This window comes from Amblyomma maculatum, chromosome 1, assembly GCF_055883805.1.
Source record: "Amblyomma maculatum isolate TAMU_Amacu chromosome 1, ASM5588380v1, whole genome shotgun sequence".
NCBI classification, from domain to species: domain Eukaryota; kingdom Metazoa; phylum Arthropoda; class Arachnida; order Ixodida; family Ixodidae; genus Amblyomma; species Amblyomma maculatum.
The window spans coordinates 452,111,014-452,136,283 of NC_139344.1; the positions used below are offsets into that span (position 1 = coordinate 452,111,014).

The following is a 25,270-nucleotide window of genomic DNA, read 5'->3' on the forward strand; positions in this document are numbered from 1 at the left end:
CCGAACGTTAATCTATCTTGTCCGTCTTACTATTCTGCAGTAAACGTACCTGTTCTATCCAGGGTCTCATCGAAGTCACCCGGGCCTATTTTAGGTACTCCGGCGTCTCTATGGTTCTTTCCGTTTTGTGCTTTGCGGCAAGTGCGGCGTTTCTTGCCAGCCAGCTGATCTGCATCAAAACATGGGCTGCACTCATGATGAACCAAGCGGAGGACGCGCACGATGCGAGTCGAGTCATGACCTACTGGCTGGCGGCTTTCTGCTTAGGAGATGGTAAGTCTGGAAACATATTATTCCGATGTCAGTAACAAAACATCTGTGGGTCACAGATGTCCATGGCTTGTTTCTAGCACCTCTGCTTGCACTACTAGTGTCTTTACGGTAACTCATTTTATAGTGAGGTCATTCATGACAAAAGCCATCCTCTACTGCCTCGCTCATGAAGCACAGGAAAGTGGCGTCATGCGACGATCGCTCACCATCGGTGGCCAGAAGAGACAATAGCGGAATAAATGAAAAAATATTTCCGGTTACGTGACGTCACATCCTTGATATCATATTAATTCACTTCTTGGTTATCCATTTTAGTGTTCAGTACTTTCAAATTGCACGCCAATACCTTCCTATGCCCTTTTCTGGCTCGACTTCAGGTTGCGTGACATCACATCTTTGACGTCACCCTAATTGACTGATTCACTAACTATTTTAGTATTTGATAAATTCAAATGTGGCGCCAAGCCATTCGCTAATGAGACCATTTTCACCTTTACTTTTCATGTTTGGCCTTTAAATAATTACCTAATTAACCTATTAGACTAATTATTTTCTCGCACACAACATTACATAACCCTCTATCAATTGACACCACTCGTTAACCTCTACGACTTCTCAGTTAAACCTTACTGCAGACACAATTATCCAAATTGCGCGCCAGTCCCTTCCTATGCCCTTTTCCGGCTCTACTTCCGGTTGCGTGACGTCACATCTGTGACGTCACCCCAATTGACTGCCTTAACTACTTTACTCTTTGATAGTTTCAAATTGCGCACGATGCCTTTCCTATGCCCTTTTTTGGCTCGACTTCAAGTTGCATGACGTCCCATCTTTGCCGTCACCCTAATTGCCGCCACATTCAAATGTGGTGCCAAGCCATTCGCTAATGAGACTGTTTCCGCCTTTCTGTTTCTTTTTTTCCTGTAATTATTTACCTAATAACCTATTGGCCTATCAATTTTTCCGCACATTACGTCACCATTTATCGATTGACACCACTCATTAACCTCTACGACTGTTTAATTACTCACAACTGTTGCGGACACAGTTTTTCGTGCTTTGCCTCTAATTAATTACGTAATTAGGTTTTTGGCCTAATTATGTTTTCGCACACATTACGTAAACCTCTATCGATTGACACCACTCAATAACCTCTACGACTTCTCAATTGCCCACAACAGCTGCGGACACGATTTTGCGTGTTTTGCCTGTAATTAACTAATTACCTTATTGGCCAGATTATTATTTCGGTCACAACATTACGTCGCCCTATATCGATTGACACCACTCATTAACCTCTACCACTTCTCTACTCACAACTGCTGCGGACAACTTTTACACTTTTTGCCTGTAATTATTTACCTAAATAACTTATTGTTCTAATTAATTTTTCGACAGCAACGTTGTGTCAGCCTCCATCGATCATACTCATTAACCTCTACCGCTTCTTAATTACTCGCAACTGCTGCGGACAAGATTCTACGGACGCGTTCTGCGGACACAGTCTGTGCACAGAAATTTGTCAACATAGTGAAGTAACGTTTTCGCGTTATTAAAGTTGTTTGGGAGCGCTCAAGTCTAGCTTTAAGAGTAGACACAATATAGCGCCTTTACACCGCCTTTCAATTCCGCGAACGTTTTTTTTTGTTTCTTTTTGTAAATTATAGTTTAGTCTATAGAAAATGAAATGCGCAGTAGCTGGCACACTACTGAACCCGAACCGCAGAGTGAAGGAGGCGAGAGAGGAAGGAGTCAAAGAAAGATAAAATGAGGTGCCTTACTGGAAGGCTACAGAACAATTTCGACCACCTGGGGATCTTTAACGTGGGCCTACATTGCAGAGCAAACAACCGTATTTTCTTAATTGGTAGCCATACATCTCTTTCTACCGAAAAGTGGCCTTCGCCATAGACGGCGGCTGCACAAAATACTGTGGTGAGCGAATAGTTGCGGCTAAACGTTTTACACTGGTGCAAAAGAAAGTACCGGTGTCAAAGTGCAGGTCGTTGCCCCGTATCCGGAAATGTCAGCAGTGCAATCGAGATGGACCGCTATCACCGTGCATATCCTGGCAATTTTGTAGCGACAGCTACAAAGTTTGTGATCATAGTTTGTGTACAAAGTTTGTGAATTTTCTCCATTCACTATGCACCAATCTATATAAATTTTAATGATGTTGTGCGGAAATACTACAGCGCACAAAATGGTTCGCGGAAATTTGGAGAAATACGGGAAGTTGGCTCATAGAGCTGACCGTCCATCAGAGCAACTCACTGCTCTTCAAACAATCGACACCTAAGCTAAAAATATCTGGATTAACAAAACTCTGACAGTGTATGCAACAAAAAAAAAAAAAAACTGAATCTCAGTATCTGTTGAATGAGGTGAAGTGGCCTGGTGATAAAAGTAATGTGAAATGCAGAATTCTAACAGCCTGTGTCATCTTTCAGTCCCTTCTTTGAGTTCATGTTGCCGTCATTCACCTCTTTCCCTTCACCTAGCGGTTCCATAGATCCTTGTTCTGATGGGAACGTACGCATCATATAAAAACAAAAACAAAACGCGTAGCAGGGAATATATCCCATTGTTAAAAACGACAGAAAGTTAGAAAATAAATTAAAATATAACGAGTCTTATTTTTGTTGTCTCCAGTGGCCTCGAGGCTAGCGGCTGGTGTTCTGCTGGCCCAGGGAACAAAGCGGAGCTCCCTCCGCCTCCACGAAGACATGCTGGCGAGACTTTGCGGTAGTCCGCTTGCCTTCTTCGACGCGACGCCACGTGGGAGGATCCTGAATCGCTTCTCGGTCGACCTGGAAATGAACGATACCCGCATTTTTGTCGCGCAAAAGCAGCTTTTTCAGAACATCTTTGCTGTACTTGCGAGGATGGCTGTGATTGGATCTCAAGCGCTCGTCGTGTTTGTCCTGACATGCGTTGCAGGGGCTATCCTCATTGTGAGCTTGGTAAGCTGTATTTGTGTTGTATGCTCTAAGCTGTATTGTATGCTTGGTAAGCTGTATTGGTAACGTAGTTTCCGATCACAAATGCATCACCTGCAGTGGCTAGCCGCAGCAGCTATGACCCTCGAAAATAGATAGGTTGAGTAAAGGTGACAGTGCAGATATTTCGGAGCCCATGTACACTGGTTCCGTGTTTAAAAGACAGCCTTTCGGTACCCGGAACGTCAGTTTTATGTTCCATAACTTGGTAAACCAAGTCGCTTCTTTGCGTTCATCGCAATAATCGACCGTACGAAATTTCAACACACTTCATGGGATCGAATGCTTTTCGATGCCTTAGCATGCTAATCCCATTTCGTAGCGCCTATGGGGCTAATGATTATAATATGACGCAGTCTAATTACAAATAACCACTTCCCACTTTCGTCAGGGGATTAAAATGCATGTATCTAACAATTTTTTAGCATCCAGGCAACCTCGTTCCAGCATAAACGCAACTTCAGTTGCCTAAATTGGCTTTCTGGGATGTTGGACTGATCAGGCTGATTGACTTTGAAAGGTTATCGTCTTTAAGGCGCGAAAGAAAATTGACCGCATTGAAGTGCGCAGAAGAAAACGTACATCTCGACTTTTCTCACACTGTGAACATTTTGAGGTTGTGTGGTAGATTAAGCGAACATAAAAAGGTTTTGATGTAAAGTTTTTTAACTGACACAAAAAAGTCTGGTGATTTCAACTGTTCTATCATATTATCACGCGCCTTCGCAGAACGTCGGCGGAAGATTAACGGTCGGGTAGATCGGTGGAGAAGAAAGAAGAACAAGGGCAGAGGGACATTTGTACACTTCGCCGCAGTCCTGTTAGGACCGATTCCTGTAAATAAACCCTCGGTGTGTACAAAGCACGTAACGTCTTGGTGAGAGGTACTTGGGTAGCGACCAGGGATCGTTCTATCTACCGAAGAAGCCGAAGAGTCGCTGGCAAGTTACCACCAATGCCATCGAACATGACTGAAGACGGCACTACCGAGAAGCCAGGACCATCCATGACGAACAACATGCTCCATTATCGAGTGCCGCGTACATTCTTCGGAAAACCTGAGGTAGACGTTGATGAGTGGCTGAAACACTATAAAAGTGTGAGTAAGTACAATCGCTGGAACGCCGCTACTAAGCTGGCTAACAAGGTGCTCTTTCTTGTCGCCACTGTCTTCGACTGGTTGGATAATCACGAGGATATATTAAGCACATGGACTATCTTTACAAGCGAGATCAAGAAAAATTTTGGGAATGAACCTGCAAAGAAGAAGCGCGCTGAACAAACTTTGCTTCACCGGGCACAAGTACCAGGAGAAACTTGCACTGCATACATTGAAGCCATCTTAAAGCTATGCAAGCTGGACAATCCCACTATGCTCGAAGAAGACAAAGTCTGCCACCTCCTGAAAGAATAGCGGAAGACGTTTATAATTTTCTTATTAGCAAAAAGAGCCTGAGCACCACCGCTGATGTATAAAGTATTGTAGAACCTTTGAGGCTCTCAAGCTGCGACGAATTGCACCTAAATTCGGAAGAGTGGCCAATATCACCTCTGTAGCAGTGTTGAAGCCTGTCTTTCAGTTTCAATGGCTTATATCATACGAGAAATTGTACGCGAGGAATTGTCAAGATCCAGGGACACCATCTGTGGTGAAAAATATGTGCAGCAGAGTTGTGCACCGCAGGAAAATATTGCCGCCCTGTCCACCCCATGGGTTCAACCTAGCGGCGCTTCAGATATGAACGATTGGCGCAGCTCTACTCAACGTTATAACCACCAGCCGACGGAATGGAGGCCCGCCTACTCTGCAAAACGTGTTTCGTCAGCAGCGAGAGCCTGGGTACAACCAATGTCGCGACTTTATTAGCGAGGACTCTTATGCTGGTTGCTGGCGCCCTCGACCTGTGTGCTACAGGGGTGGCATTGCGGGGTATATCGCTAGATACTGCCGCCGCCATTTTCCAACTGCGCAAGACTACCGACCTCTCGTGAACATATACGGACGGCTGCACACCGAACAACAATGATCTCCGACTATGTCCACTTGGGACTCATACCATTCGACATATTTGCGGATTTCATCTTCTGCATCTATGCGTAGTGTGACGCCGCCGCCCCAGCGCCCGCGCTGGTCACCTGGCTCTCGACGTTGTTCTTCTCTTCCTCCTGAGGGAAACTAGGGGGCGCGGCCGATGGAGGTGAGGCCGCCGGCAAGTCAATGACGTCCATACATCTAGCCATGTTTATGTTAAACAAATTAGAAATGTTTGTTGATGGTGTGAAAACAATGGCTCTTCTGGACACTGGTGCTACAGTATCTGTTATGAGTTTGAGTTTTAAGAACTGTAGGTAGGAAAGTAATGTTCAGTGGTGACCGTGCAGCGTTATTCCGTGCTGTCGGTGGTGAACCTTTAGTTCCTCTTGGTGTGTATGCTTCGGATGTTGTTATTGGCGGCCTCACGTTTTGAGCAGAATTTACAGTGCTGCCTCGGTCAACGCATGATGTGATTCTTGGGATTGATTTTCTGTAAAAGTGTGGTGCAACTTTCAACTGTGGTACGGGAGACATTGCTTTGAATACTTCACTACTTTCGGTTCTTGTGGATGACTCGACACCTGATTTTGGAGCATTCGTTGTGGAAGAAGACAAAATTGTGCCAGCGTTATCTACAGCATTCGTGCGGGTTTTATCTATTCGCTACGACTGCGAATCTTTTGAAGCTATAGTAGAACCTAAGAGACTGCCCTGCTCTAAGAAGAGTATCTTTTGCCTCGTTGCGTTGTTATCATGACCAGAGGCCGCACTGAGCTGTAGACAGTAAACCACTCTCAAGAGCCAACGGTGTTGCCCCGGGGCCTAAAAGCTGCCCGTTTCGAGGAAGGCGTATCCGGTTCCGTCGCGGCGTTAAACAGCTTCTCACTGAGCAGCAGGTGCAACCAGGCATGGATACCAAAGTTACGGCTATAATTAATAAGTCTATTTCTACAACTGAGCACCGTATTCAAGCGGTTCTACAACTGAAATACGTTACAGTGTTCGACTTTGCCAAGGATGACTCATCGCCACTGCCCACCAGTCGTATTCATCACACGGTGAACACCGGGTCCGCACCTCCAATATGCCAGAAGCCCTATCGAGTCTTAGCAACTGAACGTAAGGTAACAGATGAGCAAGATCGAGACATGCTAAAGAGCGGCATTAATCAAGAATCCTGTAGTCCTTGGGCAACTCCAGTTATCCTTGTTAGAAAGAAAAATGGCACATGGAGGTTTTGTGTTGACTACAGCCGCTTAAACGCAGTAACCAAGAAAGATGTCCACCCGCTTCCACGTATAGATGACGCAATTGACTGTCTGCACTCAGCTTCATACTTTCCTTCTATTGACTTCAGATCTGGTTACTGGCAAATCCCCATGCTTCATTGCAGATGAAGAAAAAACGGCATTCGTAACACCAAACGGACTTTATGAATTTAACGTTATGCCTTTTGTATTATGTAATGCGCCTGCCACATTCCACCGGTTCATGAATACAATTCTCCGTGGATTTAAGTGGCATATTTGTTTATGTTATTTGGACGGCGTTGTAATTTTTGGCAAGACATTTAGTGAGCACAACAGCCGTCTGGATATCGTACGTGATTGCATGGAACGAGCTGGTCTTGTATATTGAATGCAGAGAAATGTCATTTTGGTGATCCTGAAACAACTGTCCTCGGTCACTTAGTTGATAAAGAGGTGTTCGGCCAGATCCAAAAAAAAATTAAAGCTGCCAACAGTTTTGCCGTGCCCAAATCAGTAAAGAGCTGCTCAGTTTTTGGAGCTATGCTCGTACTTTCGAGGCTTTCTACCGTGGTTTGCAGACATCGCTTACCCACTCTCGTGTCTAGTGCATAAAAATGCATCATTCAATTGGACCAGCGATTATGACTCAACTTTCCGTCATCTGATGTTTCTTTTGACCTCGGGCTCCATCCTGCGCCACTTCTGCCCATCAGCTCCAATTGAAGTACACACTGGCGCAAGCGGTATTGGTATCGGCGCTGTACTTATACAAAGCCATGAACGCTATCAGTACGTGATAATGTATGCCAGCCGCTCGCTGAGTAAACGCGTAAGAAATTACACGGTTACGGAGCAAGAATGTGTCGCCATTGTTTTCGCTGTACAGCGCTTTCGTTCCTATCTGTACGGAAATGCTTTCACCATCGTGACCGACCACCATTCCATTTGCTGGCTCGTTAGTCTTCGTGACCCCTGTGGGCGGCTCGCTCGATGGGCTTTACGCCTACAAGAGTTTAATTTTACTGTGGTGCATAAAAGCGGCCAAAAACACTCAGATGCTGATTCTCTTTCCGGTTTGCCTCTTCAAACAACGGATGACGACGGATGACGACGCAGACAACTTCGATGAATATTTAGCTCCAATTTCACAAACCTTTCCTGATCTCCGAGTTTTACAAAGCGAGCAACGCAAAGGCCACATATTACCCACTCTGCGTGATTCCGCCAACGGTCATATGAAGAGCCCATTTAGCACTCGCGAAGGAGTGCTTTACAAGAAGAATTTCGCCTCTCGGCGAGCACGCATGCTTCTTGTCGTTCTGGAAAGCCTACGCATCACAGTTCTAGAAATGCTGCATGATGACGCCACGTCTGGTCCCCTGGGAGTGGCTCGAACACTCCACCGCACGCAGCAGCGATTTTACTGGCCGAAGATGCGTTCAACGATCGCGCGATATGTAGCCAGCTGTGTGCTATGCCAGCGCTTTGACCTGTCGACTTCAAGTCCACATGAAAAACTGCGTCCAGTCACACCTCCAACAGCCCCGTTTGAGCAAGTTGGCATTGACCTTCTTGAACCTTTCCCACGGTCCTCTAAGGAACCCGATGAATTCTTGTGTGCGTGGATTATTTAACCCGCTATTGTGAGACAGCCGCGATACCACCCGCTACTGCATCTGAAGTGTACAATTTCTTACTTCTATTCGTTATGTTTCGGCACGGCCCCCCTGCAGTCGTCATTAGTGACCGTGGACGCTAATTCACGGCGGACATTGTCGAAGAACTTCGCCTTAGAGCCTGCAGTTTCGCCACTCCACTCCATATCATCCCCAAACGAACGGTGTGGTAGAACGAACTAATAGGACGCTCACCCCCATGTTGGCTATGTACGTCGCTGCGGATCATAAGGACTGGGATGACCTTATGATTGATAATATTCTACATGAGATGTAGAATATTATCAAGCAGCTACAAGAGGGGTTAGTTAACCAAGTGATGGTAAAGTTCCGAAGATATGAAGACGCTCTTGAACTGTGCTATAGTAACATGAACTCGTAATTTATTGCTTAGGCAAGACAGAAAAAATATTGTCATGCATTTATGCTCTTCTCAAAAGATAGAAATATTTTTTCTTGCATTAGCGAAACTACTACTTAGAAGAAATAAATGTGATATTCTTGTATCGAGGTAACATACGGAACTGCATATTAGCGTACACAAAATGAAAAGCACAGTATGGGTCACACGTGTCTCCGTGGGCTGACTGATTGATTGATTGATTGGTTTTATAGGAAGGGAAAAGCGCTGTAACTGTCTCACTTGTTTTATGTGGACACCTCAACCGCTCCGTAAGGGAAGGGAGGAAGGTGGGAGTGAAAGTGGAAAAAGGGAAGGAGGAGCCATAGTGGAGGGCTATGGAGTAATTTCGACTACCTGGGGATCTTTAACGTGCGCTGACATCGCACAGCACACGACGCTTCTGCGTTTCGTCTCCATCGAAACGCAGCCGCCGAGGTCGGGTTTCTCCGTGGACACCGGGACTGCCCTGTAAAGGAAGAAAGAAAGGCGGGATGGAAAGAGGAGAGTCAAAAAAAGAGGTGCTCTAGAGGAAGGCTCCAGAATACTTTTGACCACCAAAGGATCGTTGAGGCCCATGAAAAACTACGAAAATGAGTGGCGCACGTGCTATAGCTATCCCATCCATCGGTATTGCAACGGAAAAATATTTAAGCTACCTTTATTAGCACTGAAGGTATTGGCGATCGAAAATGATGCTCCTCTCTCTTCCCTGAACTCATGATTACGTGCATTATACTACTACCTCACGTAGCATTCAGGGGCCTTGTAACGTGCCCTGACATTGAACAACGCTCGCACGCGTTTGCGTTTCGCCTCTATGGAAACACGGCTTCGAAACCGGTTACTCCGGATCAGTAGCCGAGTGCCTCAACCCCTGAGCCCCCCCAGCGAGCCTTCTAACATGTCTGCCAGCCTATTCAGCCCATCTTGCCTCGTTTTTTTGTTTTCTTTTTTTTTTTTTTTGTGCAGAGCTACTGTGTGCATGCTGCAGTTCTTGGGCGTCTGTACGAAAGCACGAGGCTTTCACGGCTGCTACAACATTTGAGCGAAACTCTCGGATGTGTGGCCTTGATCCGTAGCTACGGCGTCGTGGAAAGCTTCTGCGCCCTGTTCCGGCGACTTTTGAACACCTACCATCGAGGATTCTATTTGTTCGTGTTGTGCTATTCCTTCAGCCGCCTCCTGATTGCCTTCTGTGGCATGCTCGTCATCCTTCTGACCGTGGTCATCGTCGTGACTCCATCGCACGGCGATCCGGCGTCCACGGCTAGCGTTGGCTTGTCCCTGCTCTCGTCGCTCACGGTACGTGTAGTAACGATTTATGCACTTTATCAGGGTGTCGAGGTTGTGGAGCCTCAGTTGCTCTGGGAGGCACACTACTGGTACAGAATAACGGTGAGTTAAATATAATAAAAACGAAATGTAGCGCCCTTTAGTACAAAATGACACTAAGAGGAGGCCGTGCATATTAAATACGTTTCAATAAATATTGCTCTTGTACAGCACCGTATTTGAAATGTTTTTGCGTAAGAAATAAACCTGTCCAGGGATGCCCGGGCCAGTCACAGCCTACGCTGCCTTCTAAACTCCGCACCGAATTTTATTAGTTGCCATTGTTGTATCCGTTTCGGACGATTAAGTATGTGTGTTCGGGCTTGGCGTCTCCTAAAATTCCACAAGGAGCATGGGACTGTTCTGCTCGCCAGATAAGTCCGAACTTCTGCTCATCCGCCCCAAGAACCACCATTCCCCCCACTCCCCTATTACTATTGAACTGAATGGGAGCCCAGTACCGGAGGTTGAAACCCTACGCGTATTGGGCCCACACATCCAGAGCAATGGTAACAACACCACCACCTTAACAAAACTCGGGCAGGTTACACACGCAATATCGCGCTTCATCCGCAGAGTTTCGGGCCACCATAGGGGCATGAAGGAGCGCGACCTTTGTCACCTCATCTATGCCTTCGTCCTCAGTCGTGTGCTTTATATTATTCTTTACCTACAACAGTCCGAACATGCTTTGGGTGTTCACCTTCCCCACAACACACCCACAGACAGAGGGCTAGGCCTGGATCTACACAACACGATTGGGGAGCTTGTGGAGGCCCGCCGACAGACCCAATACATCAGACTCACGCAAACATCCACTCGACGTCACATTCTAGACTCCCTTGGAATCAGGATACCGGCTAAGGACTCAACCTTTCTCTCCATCCTTCGACACATACACCAAGGACTACCTATCAAGCCACTCCCGAAAAATATGCATCCATCCTACTATGATCAACGCCACAGAGCCCGCGCAAAGGCGCTCCACTGGCATTATGGCGACGAGTCGGACGCCGCATTGGTGGACGCTGCATGCACGGGTGATGAAGCGACCGCAGCCGTGGTGGATTCCTCCTCATTCCCTCTCATTATATTACCTCTCCCTCCAGACACCTCTCCAGAAGCTGTAGAGGAAGCTGCTATTTGTTGCATTAGTCATAGCCCGCACGGAAGCCCGCCACAATTTTTTCAGATTCAAAAACAGCTATTCTAAATTTTCCACGAGGCCGAGTCGATGTCTCTGGTTTTAGCATACTGGACTCGCCCGATGCATCCCCGCCCCACCGCGTAATTCCGTCTCCTCAACGGTAGGGTCCCGCAACTTCTTTTTTGTCACTGGTTCCGCTATCTCTCGCCCAGGTGACGCTGCTCAAAGGACCCTATCGTTGAGAGAAAGGAATCATGCCTCCGGTAATCCCGGAAAAGAGGCTGCCAACCTTTTAGCTCGAGGTTCTTTAAACCGAGCTCAGGTGTCTTCTAATCCGGGATTTACGAAGGAACGCATGCACTTGTTCAGCGAGCTGACGTAGGCCTAAAAAGCCCCCCACCCCACCTCTTCCTAGACAATAAACACACAACACTATGGCGCAGACTGCAAACACGCACCCCTTCACCCCTTACTCTTTCCCACTATCATCCCTCATTCCGCATTCCTGCTTGTACCCTTTGCCCAGAACCCTTTGCCTCTTCCCTCCAAATCCGCTCCCTCTGCCCGGCGGACCATCCCCCGCGGTGCCTAGAGAAACTGAAGACCTGGGAGACTGGGAGACCCTGCTGCGTTCGGAGGACCCGGCCGTGCAGACCATCGCCACCTCTTTCTTTCTCTCTTTCCACTTTCACTCCCACCTTCCTCCCTTCCCTTAAGGCGCGGTTAAGGTGTCCACAGAAAATAAGTAAGACAGGTACCGCGCCTTTCCCTTCCTATAAAGCGATCACAGGAAGTGAAAGGCGCAATATCTGTCACTTGTTTCTGTGGACATCTGAACCGCGCCGTAAGGGAAGGGAGGAAGATGGGAGTGAAAGTGGAAAGTGGGAAAGGGAAGCCATAGTGGAGGGCTACGGAATAATTTCGACCACCTGGGGATCTTTAACGTGCGCGGAGGAGGAGGACAAAACATCTGTATTCATTTAGTCAGCGGGGGGACCCTAAGTCCAGGGTCCCGTTGGCCATGGCTGCAGTAACAGCGCGGCGAGCCAGCCATTGCTGGCGCTCCGGGCAGGGTTTCTGCATGGCGGCCTCCCGATCTTCCGTGCAGGGGTGGGGGAGTGGGCTTAAAGAAGGGGTAACCAGGCACGCCCAAACCATGTGATAGAGCGTTGCCCGCTCACCGCAATGTGGGCAGTCAGGGGCATCGCACATCACACAGACGTTTCTTCGTTTCGCCTGCATCGCCCAACTGGGGGAGGTGTTTGCTGACATCGCACAGCAAGGCGTCCGTGAGTTGTGCGATGTCAGCGCACGTTAAAGAACCCCAGGTGATCGAAATTTCTGGAGTCCTCCACTACGGCGTCTCTCATAGCCTGAGTTGCTTTGGGACGTTAAACCCCACAAACCAACCAACCAACCAACCAGCATCGAAATGCAGCCGCCGCGGTCTTGACGTCTTCGATGTGAGCTATGGTAGGTACCTAGTGACCTGGGTCACGATTAGGTAGAAAAATTGCGTTAGTGTGCAGCGAGGCCTATTACTAAGGTAGGCCTACATTCAGGTCTATTTGCTAGATTTGAAGAAACTAAACTTAAAAATTCTGTTTACTTAATTTTGCACGTAGCCATGAATCTATATTGTTTACAATAATTAAAGACGTTTCTTTTCAAATAATACGGGGCTAATAAATAATAAGAATTGGTTCACAGGAAGGGAAAGGCGCATTATCGGTCACACATGTTTCTGCTGTTGTGCCCGGCCAAAGCCGCCCAGAAATTCAGCCGGAAGCCAAACTTCTTCGGCGAACGCCTCCTTCAGAAAATCCGGATACTTCTCTGCAGTACATTAATGCACTGGAGGCGAGCCATGCCAAAGGGAAAGAAGCGACGTGTTTCAACATGAGCTGAGCGTCCAGACAGCACGGCGCCGTGGCCCTGACGTAGACCCCTGCTCGCCCCGCGGCATATTTGAAGCGAGAGCGCAGCAAGCTCTCCCATTGGCTCTGCGAAAGTGCTAACGTCGGATTGGACCATTTGAGCGTGAACGGCTTCTCAGTTACGGAGACTCTTCTTCCGTTCGAGACTCCGAGTGGAAGTTCGTCACTAGCGTCCATCGGGAGCAGTTCGCCCCGTGACAGAGCGGACGCGGTGGAATCTCTCCGGCCGTCGCTGCGCAAGAACAGTCGCGTATGGCTATATAATCTTTCGGCCCTAGAGCCGACCTCGTTGTCTATAAATGCCTGTAAATAGTGTATAAAGCCTTTTCTTCATCTCACCAGCGCCGAATCGGATTCATCGCTACCGCCCAGGGAGCTGACAGCCCTCATTCACGAAACGGGTGACGAGCGCTACGCAGCCAACTCCTTGGCACAACCCTGTTGACGGTGGGCTGCTGTGTGATAACCCCACCGGCACAACACTGTGGACTTCTGAACCGTGCTGTAAGGAAAGGGAGCAAGGTGGGAGTGAAAGTATAAAGAGAGAAAGAGGAGCCGTAGTGACGGGCTATGGAGTAATTTCGACCATCTGGGGCCTTTAACATGCGCTGACATCACACAGCTCACGGACGTCACTTCGTTTCGCCTCCATCGAAACGCAGCCGCCGTGGTCGGGATCAAACCCGTGTAGTCCGGTACAGTAGTCGGGCGTCTTACCACTGCACCACCGCGGCGGGGATAGCGCTTGCGATCTTTCGTTGCATGAATTCTCAAGAGGTTTCTTGTGATTAATGATGTGGTTCCTTCAGCCGCAAAGTTTCGCAAGTCAGAGTGGCCCAAATCGCTCAATTTATAAGGTTGTTTTCACTTTGATCGCATAAATAACTTGTTTTATACGTTATGTGGCAGGCGCCTGTATTCCGCCTTATATTGCTGCGGCAGGAATTAAGGTTGGTTGGATGGTGTGTGGGGTTTAACGTCCCAAAGCGACTCAGGCTATGAGAGGATTAAGTATTCCTTTATCTACGTTTCTCGCAACCCCCTCTTGGTCAGGGCAGCTTATATTGTTGCTTTCGTCCTCCTTCTGATATGCGATAAAATTACGCACAAGTAAATGCGGAGAAAGGTTTCGCCATGCGAGAATTTCCATTTATTGGTTTTTACCGCCCATGTAAAATTTTCACTTCAACATTGAAGAACCTGTGCCGAGCACTAACGCACGATGCGATTTTCTTGCAGGTACCTTTTGCCTTGACCGGAATTTTTATAGTCATATTCTGGAGTGTTCAGGGAAACGTTGCTTTGAAGCGTGTGCTGGAATATACGGAACTGCCTACCGAAAACGTAAGAAAGTATCTATTTTAAACTACCTCCGTTGAGACCGCTGGGGGAGTGAGCCGCAAAACGTGCCGCGTTTTATTCCTCCACACTAATTTTTCCAGATATTAAGATTTTTCTTGACAGTGTCCCTGACTTATAATATACGAATTTCATGTTTTTATTTTCTTTCAGAAGGTACCATCCTTTCAAGTGTTTTGGCGTAATGTGTGATGAATGTGGGGAACATAGAAACAATAATGGTTTGGTTTATGAGGTTTAACGTTCCAAAGCAACTCAGGCTACCAGAGACGCCGTAGTGGAGGACTCCGGAAATTTCGACCCCCTGGTGTTCTTTAACGTGCACTGACATCGCACAGCACACACGGGCGCCTTGCTTTTCACCTCCAACGCAAAGCGGCTGCCAAGGAACAATAACACACACACACACACACATATATATATATATATATATATATATATATATATATATATATATATATATATACACACACCGGTGTCCCAGCTAATTTGAACCAAGGGTTAAAAGATAATATATTTAAAATATATTTAAGGTATGCCGGGGAGCCGGGGAAAACAGTTGCATACAATGTCCAGCCGCCTTGCGCACCACAGGCAATTTTGGTTTTGCAATTGCTTAACTAGGCTAATTATAATTAATGTTTCTGATTTATTAAATATTGAATTTAGACCAAAAATGTGAATTGTAAATTTGTAGAGCCCCTTTAGAAACTCCCCTTCCAATAATTGCGGTACAGAAAGATCACCTGTATTTTTCTTTCCAGGCTCAAAAGAAATCCTATGGTAGAAGAACAAATGGTAGCGTAACTCCCATAGAAGCCTGCGTGTCGACTCTGAGCGAGGCTTTAGTTTCCCAGCGCCCCCTGCGAACTGTGAGGCACAACAAACACGTGACGTTGCTTGTGACGTCACAGTAACGTACTTTTGGCGGGGAATTTGATTGTCGTTTTACTTATGAACGAAAAACAAGGCCAACAACGACGGAGGCAGAACGATGCTCGGATAAGGCAGAAAAATGGACACCGTAACTGTTCAGCCAACTTTGCTTGACATGGATTTCTACTGTCAAGTTTTATGTTAACAGAAATGTTACGGCATCTTTAACCACCTTATCATAGCATCGTTCTGCCTCCGTCGTCGTTAGCCTAGTCTTTCGTCGCGCGTCATGTAAACGAATTCTGGGGCTTATTTCTTCGGGCACGTTTGTGAACAAGGGCCTTCAAGTGAATTCGGCAAGCACATGGATAGAATCACATGGCTTGAGGCATTTCACTAAGGGCATAAATGAGTGAAGCTGTGCTGCATAGAAAGTCAGGCTTTATTAATTCACGATTACTTACATAGACGCTTCACCACAATGAAATCTTTAAGTGTAGGAAAGCGACCACCGCTCATTCGTCACGGTCGTCATGAAATCCTCGTGACAACAAAATGACCTGAGCGTAGGTCTCCAAACGAGACGCGGTGAGATTATAAAAGGGTAAAAGATCTTGCTAACAAAGTACATATCAGCGTCAAAGAACAACAAAAACAAACGGAATAACTAACGATAGCGCTAGAACGCCAACCTGTAAGAGCTTAGGTAAGCAATTCAAATTGGGATTGCTAGTATTTAGAAGTTAATGCGTCTGAAAAGTGAAAATATCTACGATATAGCTTCGCTCCAATAAATCTCGCCCTGTTCATGATTCTCATAGTTTACTCGCACTTCATTTGCCAATGAAAGGAGTCAATGTGAGGTTACAAATTTACAACTTAAGCATTTAACATGTTCATGAGAAAGATCCCATTGACAATAGGAACATCACTGTAATAACAGCTAAAACACGTTCAGCGAATGTTGGTGCGGTAATACGACGCAGTAAGCAAAACATGCAGCAAAGGGAGCGGAACGGAAGACTGAGCAATGCGACACGCGTCTTGGGGGCAATAAAATATCACCTTCACCGCTCAAATAAAACATGCAGCGATACGCCGCTCATGCAGACGTGTATCCGTAAAACAAGCCACCACTTTTGCGACGTGCCTGGGAGGCCGAGCCGAGCCGCCGAGCTGTGACGCAGCATTGTCCCATCGTCCGGAAATGCGCACATGCAGCGGCACTCAGTTTCTCATCGAGCACAGACAGTCTTCGCCTTGCTGTAAAGCTCTACCACAACCAGCAGAATGAAATACTGACTGTTTGTTACAGATAACCCACAGTCTACGCAGCACGCAACGATGAACGTTGAACCGGGGCCGATGAAGCACCCATTCCGCGGATGAAAAAAGCTTTGGTCTGAGCCATATCTGAGCGTTGGGAACTACGCAGCGGATAATAAGTGGCCGAGAGAGGCCGTTAGAAACAAGTTAAAAAATTATTTAAAATGTGAGACGTTTTTTCTTACGGAAGAAACAAAAACTGCATTCATTCCTGAGCGCGAATATTATGTTTACTTTTTAATTCTTTGGAGTTCTGGCAGATCTTATTTTCTGTGCGCTAGTAATTTGCCTCACAGTTCGCAGGAGCCCTATCATCGAGTTGATGCCGCTGGCAGTAGGCAGCTGCACGCGTTTTCTTCCAAGTTGCGCGACCAGTTGTACATTGACCTTGGAAATCCCGCGAAATACAAATAATACCACGTTACTAGCGGATGTGAGCGCCTCGATTGTGGTGCTTTCAGTCGTGGTTTGAGCGAACGAAATCAGCTGGGGCCGTTACCCTATGCACCCGTTGCAGCGGCAGGCTGAAATGTTGGCGATGGTTGGAGCGAGCTCGAGCTCGCCCGTCGCCACCGAGATCTTGACAAGGCCTGCGCACCCCAACAGCCTACGTCACGTCGCCATCCGCCTGGCGAATATGAGTCGAGTCACATGATATCGTCGTCGTATACCCCTTTATCCAAGCCTGTACGCGATCCTTTATCGCTCATCCGCTTGTCGTGACGTTTGCTGATGGGAGAAAAGATGATGCAAGGCCTTGCCAGAATATCGGCCCGCCGCGCTCGCTGCTACTTGAACCGTCATGTGGGCCGGCTGGCTGATACGGCAAAGAAGGCATCGCAGGTATATCTTCCTGCCGCTTTAACGGGGCCGGGGAGACACGGCCGTCGCTGATTTCTTTCACTCACACCACGATTGACAGCACCACGATCGTGGCGCGCGAATGGGCTAGTCACGATTTTTTTTTTATTTGTATTTCACGAGTGTTCTTCTGAGCCCGAAAAAAAAAATATACGTGATGCTTTCGTTATCGCAATTACTGGAATGGGCGTTTCTGAAGGCACCCTCCAACTTTTCCATTCGCATTTTTCGTCTAAATGCAATGTTTATTAAATTTGAAAAATTAACATAATTTGCCAAATAAGAAATTTCAAAACAAAAATTGCCTGTTGTGCGCAAGGCAGCAGGAAGTAGTATGCAACTGGTTTCTCCGGCATACCTTAAATATACTATTTTTTAACCCTTGGTTCGAGTTAGCGGAGACACCCGGTATATATATTGGGGTATTTGAATAATTTGAATATATATCGTCCATTAATTGATATATTTCAAGCAATAGCTTATATAGCTCGATCGGCCGAAAAACCGCCGGCGTTGTAGTCGGAAACATGTGTCGAAGATAATCAGTTGCACTTTAAAAAATCCTTTCATGATACCATGTTGTTGTAGTGATTGATGACTCATTGTGTTTGATAGGCGAAGCTGAGGTAATGAAATAATAGTAATTGAAAAATTATAAGAGTGCAAAAACGAAACGAAAAGGAGCAGGGGGTTCAAAGGTGTCGAATGGTTCAGAGTGAAAAGCCAATGTTTGCAGATGATAAGCACTGACCTACAAAAATATGAAGAACAAAAAGTCAAAACTTTAAAACATCAAGATGTTCCGCTGTGTGAAACGCTATGGCGTCATACCCTTAACGGCGAAACTTGTACCGCTTAATTATGGACATCATCACTGTCGAGCTTTAGTGGAGCTGTTTCACAGGAAGAGAAAAACTACCAAAACTGGAAAACCATACTGTATTTTTCAAAGAGATAATTGACGGACAATAACACTCGGTAATGGGAAATTGAGCGTCTGAGTGTTATAGTTTGCAAAATGCTGAGGTAAAGAATTTGAGAGACATGCTCATACATGGTCAGTTCGAGCATAGTGTGTATTCATCCTTGAACTATCAGTCAATCTGTTGTCAGTAATTGGTTGCGATGAAGCAGCTGCTTTCGTGACACCAGCCAGTGCCGTGATCATGTTTCGACGAGCGAGCCTCTTCTCTGAGCAAGCATAGTTCAGTAGTACTTGCGAGCAGGCTATTTGGCTATACGACTCCGACAACCTCTGTTGCTGCTTTTTTATACACAAGCACAATACACACACAAGAGAAATAAACCAAGACGTTCACACAGATGATGCGCTCGCTACCATTGTCTGTTTTTGGTACGAAGAACAAGAATGCATCACAAAAAACGTAGGGTTACAATATTACTAAGATTTTTTTCTGAATCGTTTGTTTACTTCTTCTTATCGTAACCCTAAGTTTTTTGTGATGCATTCTTTTTCTTCGTACCATAGAAACAGGCAGTTGGTAGCGAGCGCATCATATGTGTGAACTACTGGGCTTAATTCTCTTGTGTGTGTATTGTGTTTGTGTATAGCCACGCAGCGCCAGAGGTCGTTGGAGAAGCATAGTTCACCGCGAATACTCTATAGCATTCCATATATAGAGATACGGGGCTAAAGGTTAAAATTTTGGACTGTTCGACCAATTTCGATAACATATTCAGAGATGGCTCATCTTCCTTTCATTAGACTATATTCTAAGTCTAATTACATTTTTATAAAAGGAAACCAAGTTGGAGCTATCATAATGAGAAATTAAGTTTGTCTGCTTAGGAAAACTATCATTTCAGAAATCAGGAAAATATACAAAAAGTTTGTGTCTAGATATCTTCTAGATAGGTGATTGTGCAGGATAAGGCAAATTGCGATTTCTTTATTACGTTCTTGTATCAATCTGTGTGCTTTAAAAATGAGCTTCATTTTTTCTGATGTCATTGCATTGCACATATTGGGCAATCTTTTTCTATGTAATTAGAAATATAAAAAGTATCTTATATTGTTTCCCACAAAAATTTCCTTTAGGGATCACCTTGAAAGAAGCATTTGGCGAAAAAGTTTAGAAACGGTAGCTTTCCTAGCGGTTCTGCACTTGTAAAAAGTTTGTAGCGGCGCGGTTCCATCTCGAAGTTCGGCTCCGCCATTTGAGCTGTGTGTGGCTGAACTATCCCATGACCGTGGCCATGCGCAGCGGGGCCAACAGCAGCGCTCGCGCTCGCGCGTCTTTCCTTCTATCTCTGCCCCTCGCAGTGGCGGCGTGGCAACCCCCCCCCCCTCTCAGCCGCTTCGCTCACACCGAGTCACTGGGACAACAAACAGAAGTGTACGCACGACGTCTCCGTTGTCTCGTCCCGTCTCAGGAATCGCACGGCGCCCACAATTGGTGGCCCGGCTTTTACGCACCTAAGTAACGTAGGTTGCCCATCTTTCCCCACTCTAACGACGATTGGACGCAAATCCATGCAGCTTTCATGGACAAGAATCAGGCACTGACTCCTAGCACCAGCCAGACAACGCCAGACGTTCCCAGCGGAGCTGTCTCCGCTGTAGCTGTTCGCCTCCCATCGTTATGGGAAGTAACCCGGCTGTGTGGTTCGTACAAGTGGAATAACAATTCCAAATCGGCAGTCACATCTCAGAAGCAGAAGTTCTATCACGTGCTGAGTGCACTGCCAGTAAAAGCTGTGGTGGCAGACGTTCTCACCTCGTTCAGCACCAGTCCCCCGGCAAATCCTTAAATAAGCTCAAGGCTTCCCTACTGCAAAGAGCAGCTGCATCGGAGAGGACCAGAATTCAGCAGAAAACCTCAGCGGAGGAGCTCGGCGACCAAAGGCCTAGTCAGTTATTGCGGTGGATGACGCAGTTTTTATTTATTTATTTATTTATTTATTTATTTATTTATTTGCAAGTACTGTTAGCCCTTCCGGGCTGTTACAGGGTGGGCATTGTACACTTAGGCGGCACAACAAATTTCCAACTCTTTCTCAAAAGTTTCTAAAGAACAAGTTTTTTCAAATACGCTTCGGTCAAGGTTGTTCCATTCAATGATTCTTTTAGGCAGAAACGAAAATTTAAATACATCAACTCTTGGCACATACGACATCACTGCAAAGGAATGATTAGTGCGAGATGACAGTCTCCCGGGCGGCCGCAAGTACAAGCCGGAATCCAAATTGAGTTTATTGTTATAAAGTTGATAAAGGAACTTGAGCCTAGCAATGTTTCTACGAGTAGCCAAGGTTTGTAGCTCAGCAAGTGAAATAAGTTTGGTTGCAGACTGTGTTCCTCAATAGTGACGCAGTTCATCCAAATCAGCGCGCAAACCATGGATAATGCTTTGTTGCGCGACCTTTTTCTACATCACATCCCATTCAACGTGCAAAAGGCCTGTCACTGCCGCAACCATGGACTTGACATCGTTGGCTGCGCTAGCTGACAAAGTGCTGCAGGTGGTCGCACCACGTCTCAACGTCGCCGCCGTCAACACGTCTACACAAGCGGCGATGTTGGCCACCCCTGTGACTGCTCTCCAGCGCCTCATCTTACCTCCACCCATTGCCACCGTCACTTCTGAAGTTGACCGCCTTTGTGCACGGCTCGCGACAACAGCAGTCTCAGAGCCGAATTGAGTTCAAAGTTTACCGAACATGCTATTCAAGTTTAGGGCCTAAATTAGCATGTCAGTGTAGCTCTTGGGCTGTATTTATGAACAGGACACTGCTGTGTATCATTTCTTTGAATTGCGTTTTGTTTTCGCAGCTTTAGAACTGTCAAGCGCCCTTATCGCCGCTCGCAGAATTCTTTGCTTGGTTGCTGGGCGTGCATTTTCTTCTAGGCACCTAATTTAGTCTCCAGCTTGTCGAGGACTTTGGTTAGCCTGACTCTTTGTGGTTTGAGAACGGTTTTCCAGAGTTACGCGCTCTATTTTAGAAAACGAAAGCTTCTATTTCGGTTTACCAGCCAATCTACTGCTGCCACGGCGCAAAATTTGCCTTTTTTCTGTTTTTTTTTTCTTTTCGGCTATCCGGTGTAACTCAATAGTGGGTCTTTATTTTGTTGCTAGAGAACTTGAAAAATAAGAATTCAGCCTAGGCTATACAATTTGCCTGGAGGTCACAAGTGATTGTGCATTCAAGGGTCGCGGGCTTAATCCCCTGCCCAACCGACAGCTGCCGACTTTGGCAGCTGCACACTCCGCTTGCAAAATATACAATGTCTATCCCGGCAACTAACCCAAATATACCATATCTCACCCATGTGAGCCTGTGCGCGTTTTTCGAGCAGACGGGTGTGGAGGCCCGTCTGTTTCACCTCGCCAGGTAGCGCGCGCCGTGACCGAACGCTCCGCGCGTGCTATCTCTGACGATAATGACCGGACGCCCCACTCCGGCCGTCAAGTGCAATGCACCGTGCGCGTGTGTTTCACCTCTTAGTGACAGAGACACAGCACGTGTGCGGCTGGAGTGTTTATTTTTACTTATTTACGTAATGCACATTGTGGAGGCTCGCCCACAGTGCCGAGTGCTCCAGCGTGTTAAGTCAATCGCGGGCTGGCCTCAAACAAACTCATACTGTGTGGAACGTACAATATTGTATTATACTCATTTACCTTTTCACCTAAACTGCCATTTCTCCCTGTCGCTCACCTATTTGATTTCTCCTACCTGCCTCCTTAATACCCCTTTATTTCCGCCGCCCCAGTTCAGGTGCTTCAGCTTATTTCGGTAGCAGATACCGGGACAGCAAAAATCTTTTCCTTCCTTTATTATTTTTATTTTATTTTAATGTAATAATAAAGAACCACTTGCTACATCCCGGCAACTCATATGACGCGCCAAATACCACTCGTGATTTTTGAAGCGAAGAGATTCACTAGGCTAGTCAACTTCGAGTTTCGCGTGTGCTCCGTCGTTAGAAACACATATAAAGCCCCGCTTTAACCACGCCGTATGAACGTGCCTTAGTGGTCTGTAGGGGTATGAACGTGCCTTAGTAGTCTGTAGGGGTATGAACGTGCCCCAGTGGTCTGTAGGGGTATGAATGTGCCTTAGCGGTCTGTAGGGGTATGAACGTGTCTTAGTGGTCTGTAGGGGTAACGTGAATGCAAGTGTCCTGGCAGGCTGTCTGACATAACCGTCTCATGTGAAACGAGATACCCAAGTTGGCAGCTCCTTCCAGGGGACCACGGTCATAGACATGGACACGGCACACAGCGACGAGCGGTTAGACCTGGCGTAGTATCGCTTTCGCAATAAAAGCAACAGCTGCGCATGCGCAAACCACGTGACGTCACAGGAGAGGCGCAGGTGGTCGGAGCCGCCGCTGCTGCCGCAACCGGCACCGCGACTGCGCTGGTTGACCTGAAGCCGGTGCCGCACGCTTTCACCGGGCTGTGTTTGTCTACACAGAAGTGTAACGATGATGATGCGCAATTGGAATAAAGTTTAATCTTAAGTGATATACGACTGTTATCAATGTTTCACCTTGATGATAAGCCATGAAATATCTATAAGGTGCAATCGTGAACAACGAGGGAAGCCACAACTATGCCAAGGAACCAGAAGCTAAGCCATGGCATTGATGAAGCTTTTCGCTTCTCATATTCAGGCTTATAACGAAGCTAAGCCATCACCAGTTGTTTTGCTCATAATCCCCCTCCATTCGATTGCTCACCTCGTCTACATTCCTGAATTAGAACGCCCAAACAGCGCCTACGCGGCGGAGTGGTGGTTTGTAATTTGGCATCCATGGTTGAGCGGGCGCCGCGGTCCATAGCGAATCATAGGTTTTGTATTATGCAATAAACTCAGAGTGGATAACCAGCTTTGCACGGCTTCTGAGTAAGAAAATTATTAAACGTGCCACATTTCTCATTTGTCTCCACGGTGTCGCAAGGTACCAAGGTATCGCAGTAAAACGTTTTCAACGCGGCAGCTCAATCATGCATGAATTTGTGGGAATGGTCTGAACGAATAGGCTACAGTGTACAGTGCGATGTCAATGCACGGTAAAACTACGAGGTGATTGAAATGTCCACAGCCTTCCCCTACGGCGTCCCTCGTAGACTTAACTGTTTTTGGGGCATTAAACACAGAAAGTGAACCGGGATTATTTTTGGAATGCCTCAAAATTCTCTCAGAAATGTTATTATAGAGTCTCTCCTTGATATAACAAACTCGAAGGGGCTTTAAAAATAGTTCAATATGTAAATCATGCCACCATATCAGCTCATCAAACGCAGAAGCGTCAATTCGCTGCACACACGAATACGATGCGTCCAGCCGGCGCACTGGTGCCACAACTCTCGCTTCGGGCGCGGCAACCCGAGAGGCGCACGAGCGCAGAGCGTGACTCCGTGCCAGGTGTCGCAAAGCGAGTTGCATTACACATCCCTCAACGCGATTCTTCATGGGAGCGTACGAGCGCTCAAAATATGTCTTCTTCACAGATCGGAAGGTCGGCGTTCGCGCGCTTGCGTCTCGCGTTGTATGACACAAATTTCCTTGGGTTAGGGTTCACATAAAAGCTGTGGCGGATGGTGCTTCAGAGAACGCCCCCGCTGATCATAAGATGTCTTCTTGTGCTCAAGTATGCGGAATAGAATCGTGGCCTCGGCGGCCGCTTTTCGCTGGAGTTGTCAAGCACAGCACCCGCGGAATGTGCGATGCCAGTGCGCCTTAAAAGAGCCCCAGGTGGTCGAACTTTCCGGAGATCTCTACCACGACATCTCTAATACCCTGAGTCATTTTGAGACTTTAAACACCATAAACCAAACCGAACCATATATTTCAAGCGTACAGCGAACACAATAATATTTGGTTTCTATGGGGAGAAGTGTAGTTATTCCTATCCTTCAGCAGCGAGACAAGCCACGCGAGGCCGTCGCATGTCTTTGGTCAGCAAAAATGCCGTCCCGAAGAACAACCAGTACTCTGTAAAGTGGCTTCCCAGTTTTTGCGTAGACGATAAGAACGCCTGTCCGAATGTTTACTTCAGGCGGACTCGACGTTAAACTGGTCAAATATTTTTACAACGTTAATGCTGCAAGTAGGTGCCCTGGCGTGCGCAGCCGATCCGGCTGCGCTTGCGGAGAGTGATCGTGAGGCGTCATTAGGACAACCGTTCCCTACAGAAACTTGGTGGGCAGCGCAATATGTCGAATGGTCCCTTTAAAGGCGCTTCGATAAACGCAAACTCCACTTCTATAATTTGCATTTGATTACCAAGGGGATATTTTTAGTGTTTCACAGAGGCAATATTTCGATATATCCATGGTAAGCGTATTCGTAATCGGCAGTGCTTTTAAAAACCAGAATTAGGTACGAGTTCCTTGACTGCGTATCTTCGGCCTGGAGGCGCTGTAGTTGCGGCATAGCCGGTCACCTTCAACCATGAAGGTTTACCAATGTGAAGTTCGATCTGCCGCGGCTAGCTAGTGCCATAGTGGGGAGAGGAAATTTGGTTCCATACATTTTGCAGCAGAGAGTGAAGAGGGACAGAGGGCTATAGGCACCGATTGCCATAGTTGGTTAAAGCGTACAGCAGAAGCGAAGAAAGCGCAACTGTAAAATGGCTGGTACGGGAAACATGCTGGTACAAGAAACATCCGGAGGGTAGTTACTTGAGATGAAGCTTGTACCGGAGAGGCGAAAGCTGTTTTACATAAGGGTGGCTTTGTGAAAAGATGCCATATAATGACTACCGATTCGGACTCAGCAGGTGTGTAGCAAATCTGCTCTGAACGTTCCCCTCTCTACATGCA

General features: G+C 46.8%; 1 protein-coding gene across 1 annotated transcript in view; it reads left to right on the forward strand.

Moving 5' to 3' along the window:
* The window catches only part of LOC146209663 (multidrug resistance protein mrp-7-like), an 85,203-nt gene that overhangs the window by 27,007 nt on the left and 32,926 nt on the right, over positions 1-25,270 (forward strand). Inside the window, exons 8-10 of the mRNA XM_084580830.1 lie at positions 63-273; positions 2,926-3,236; positions 9,606-9,938. Of these exons, the coding sequence (XP_084436956.1) occupies positions 63-273; positions 2,926-3,236; positions 9,606-9,938 (855 nt within the window). The remainder of the gene's footprint in view (positions 1-62; positions 274-2,925; positions 3,237-9,605; positions 9,939-25,270) is intronic.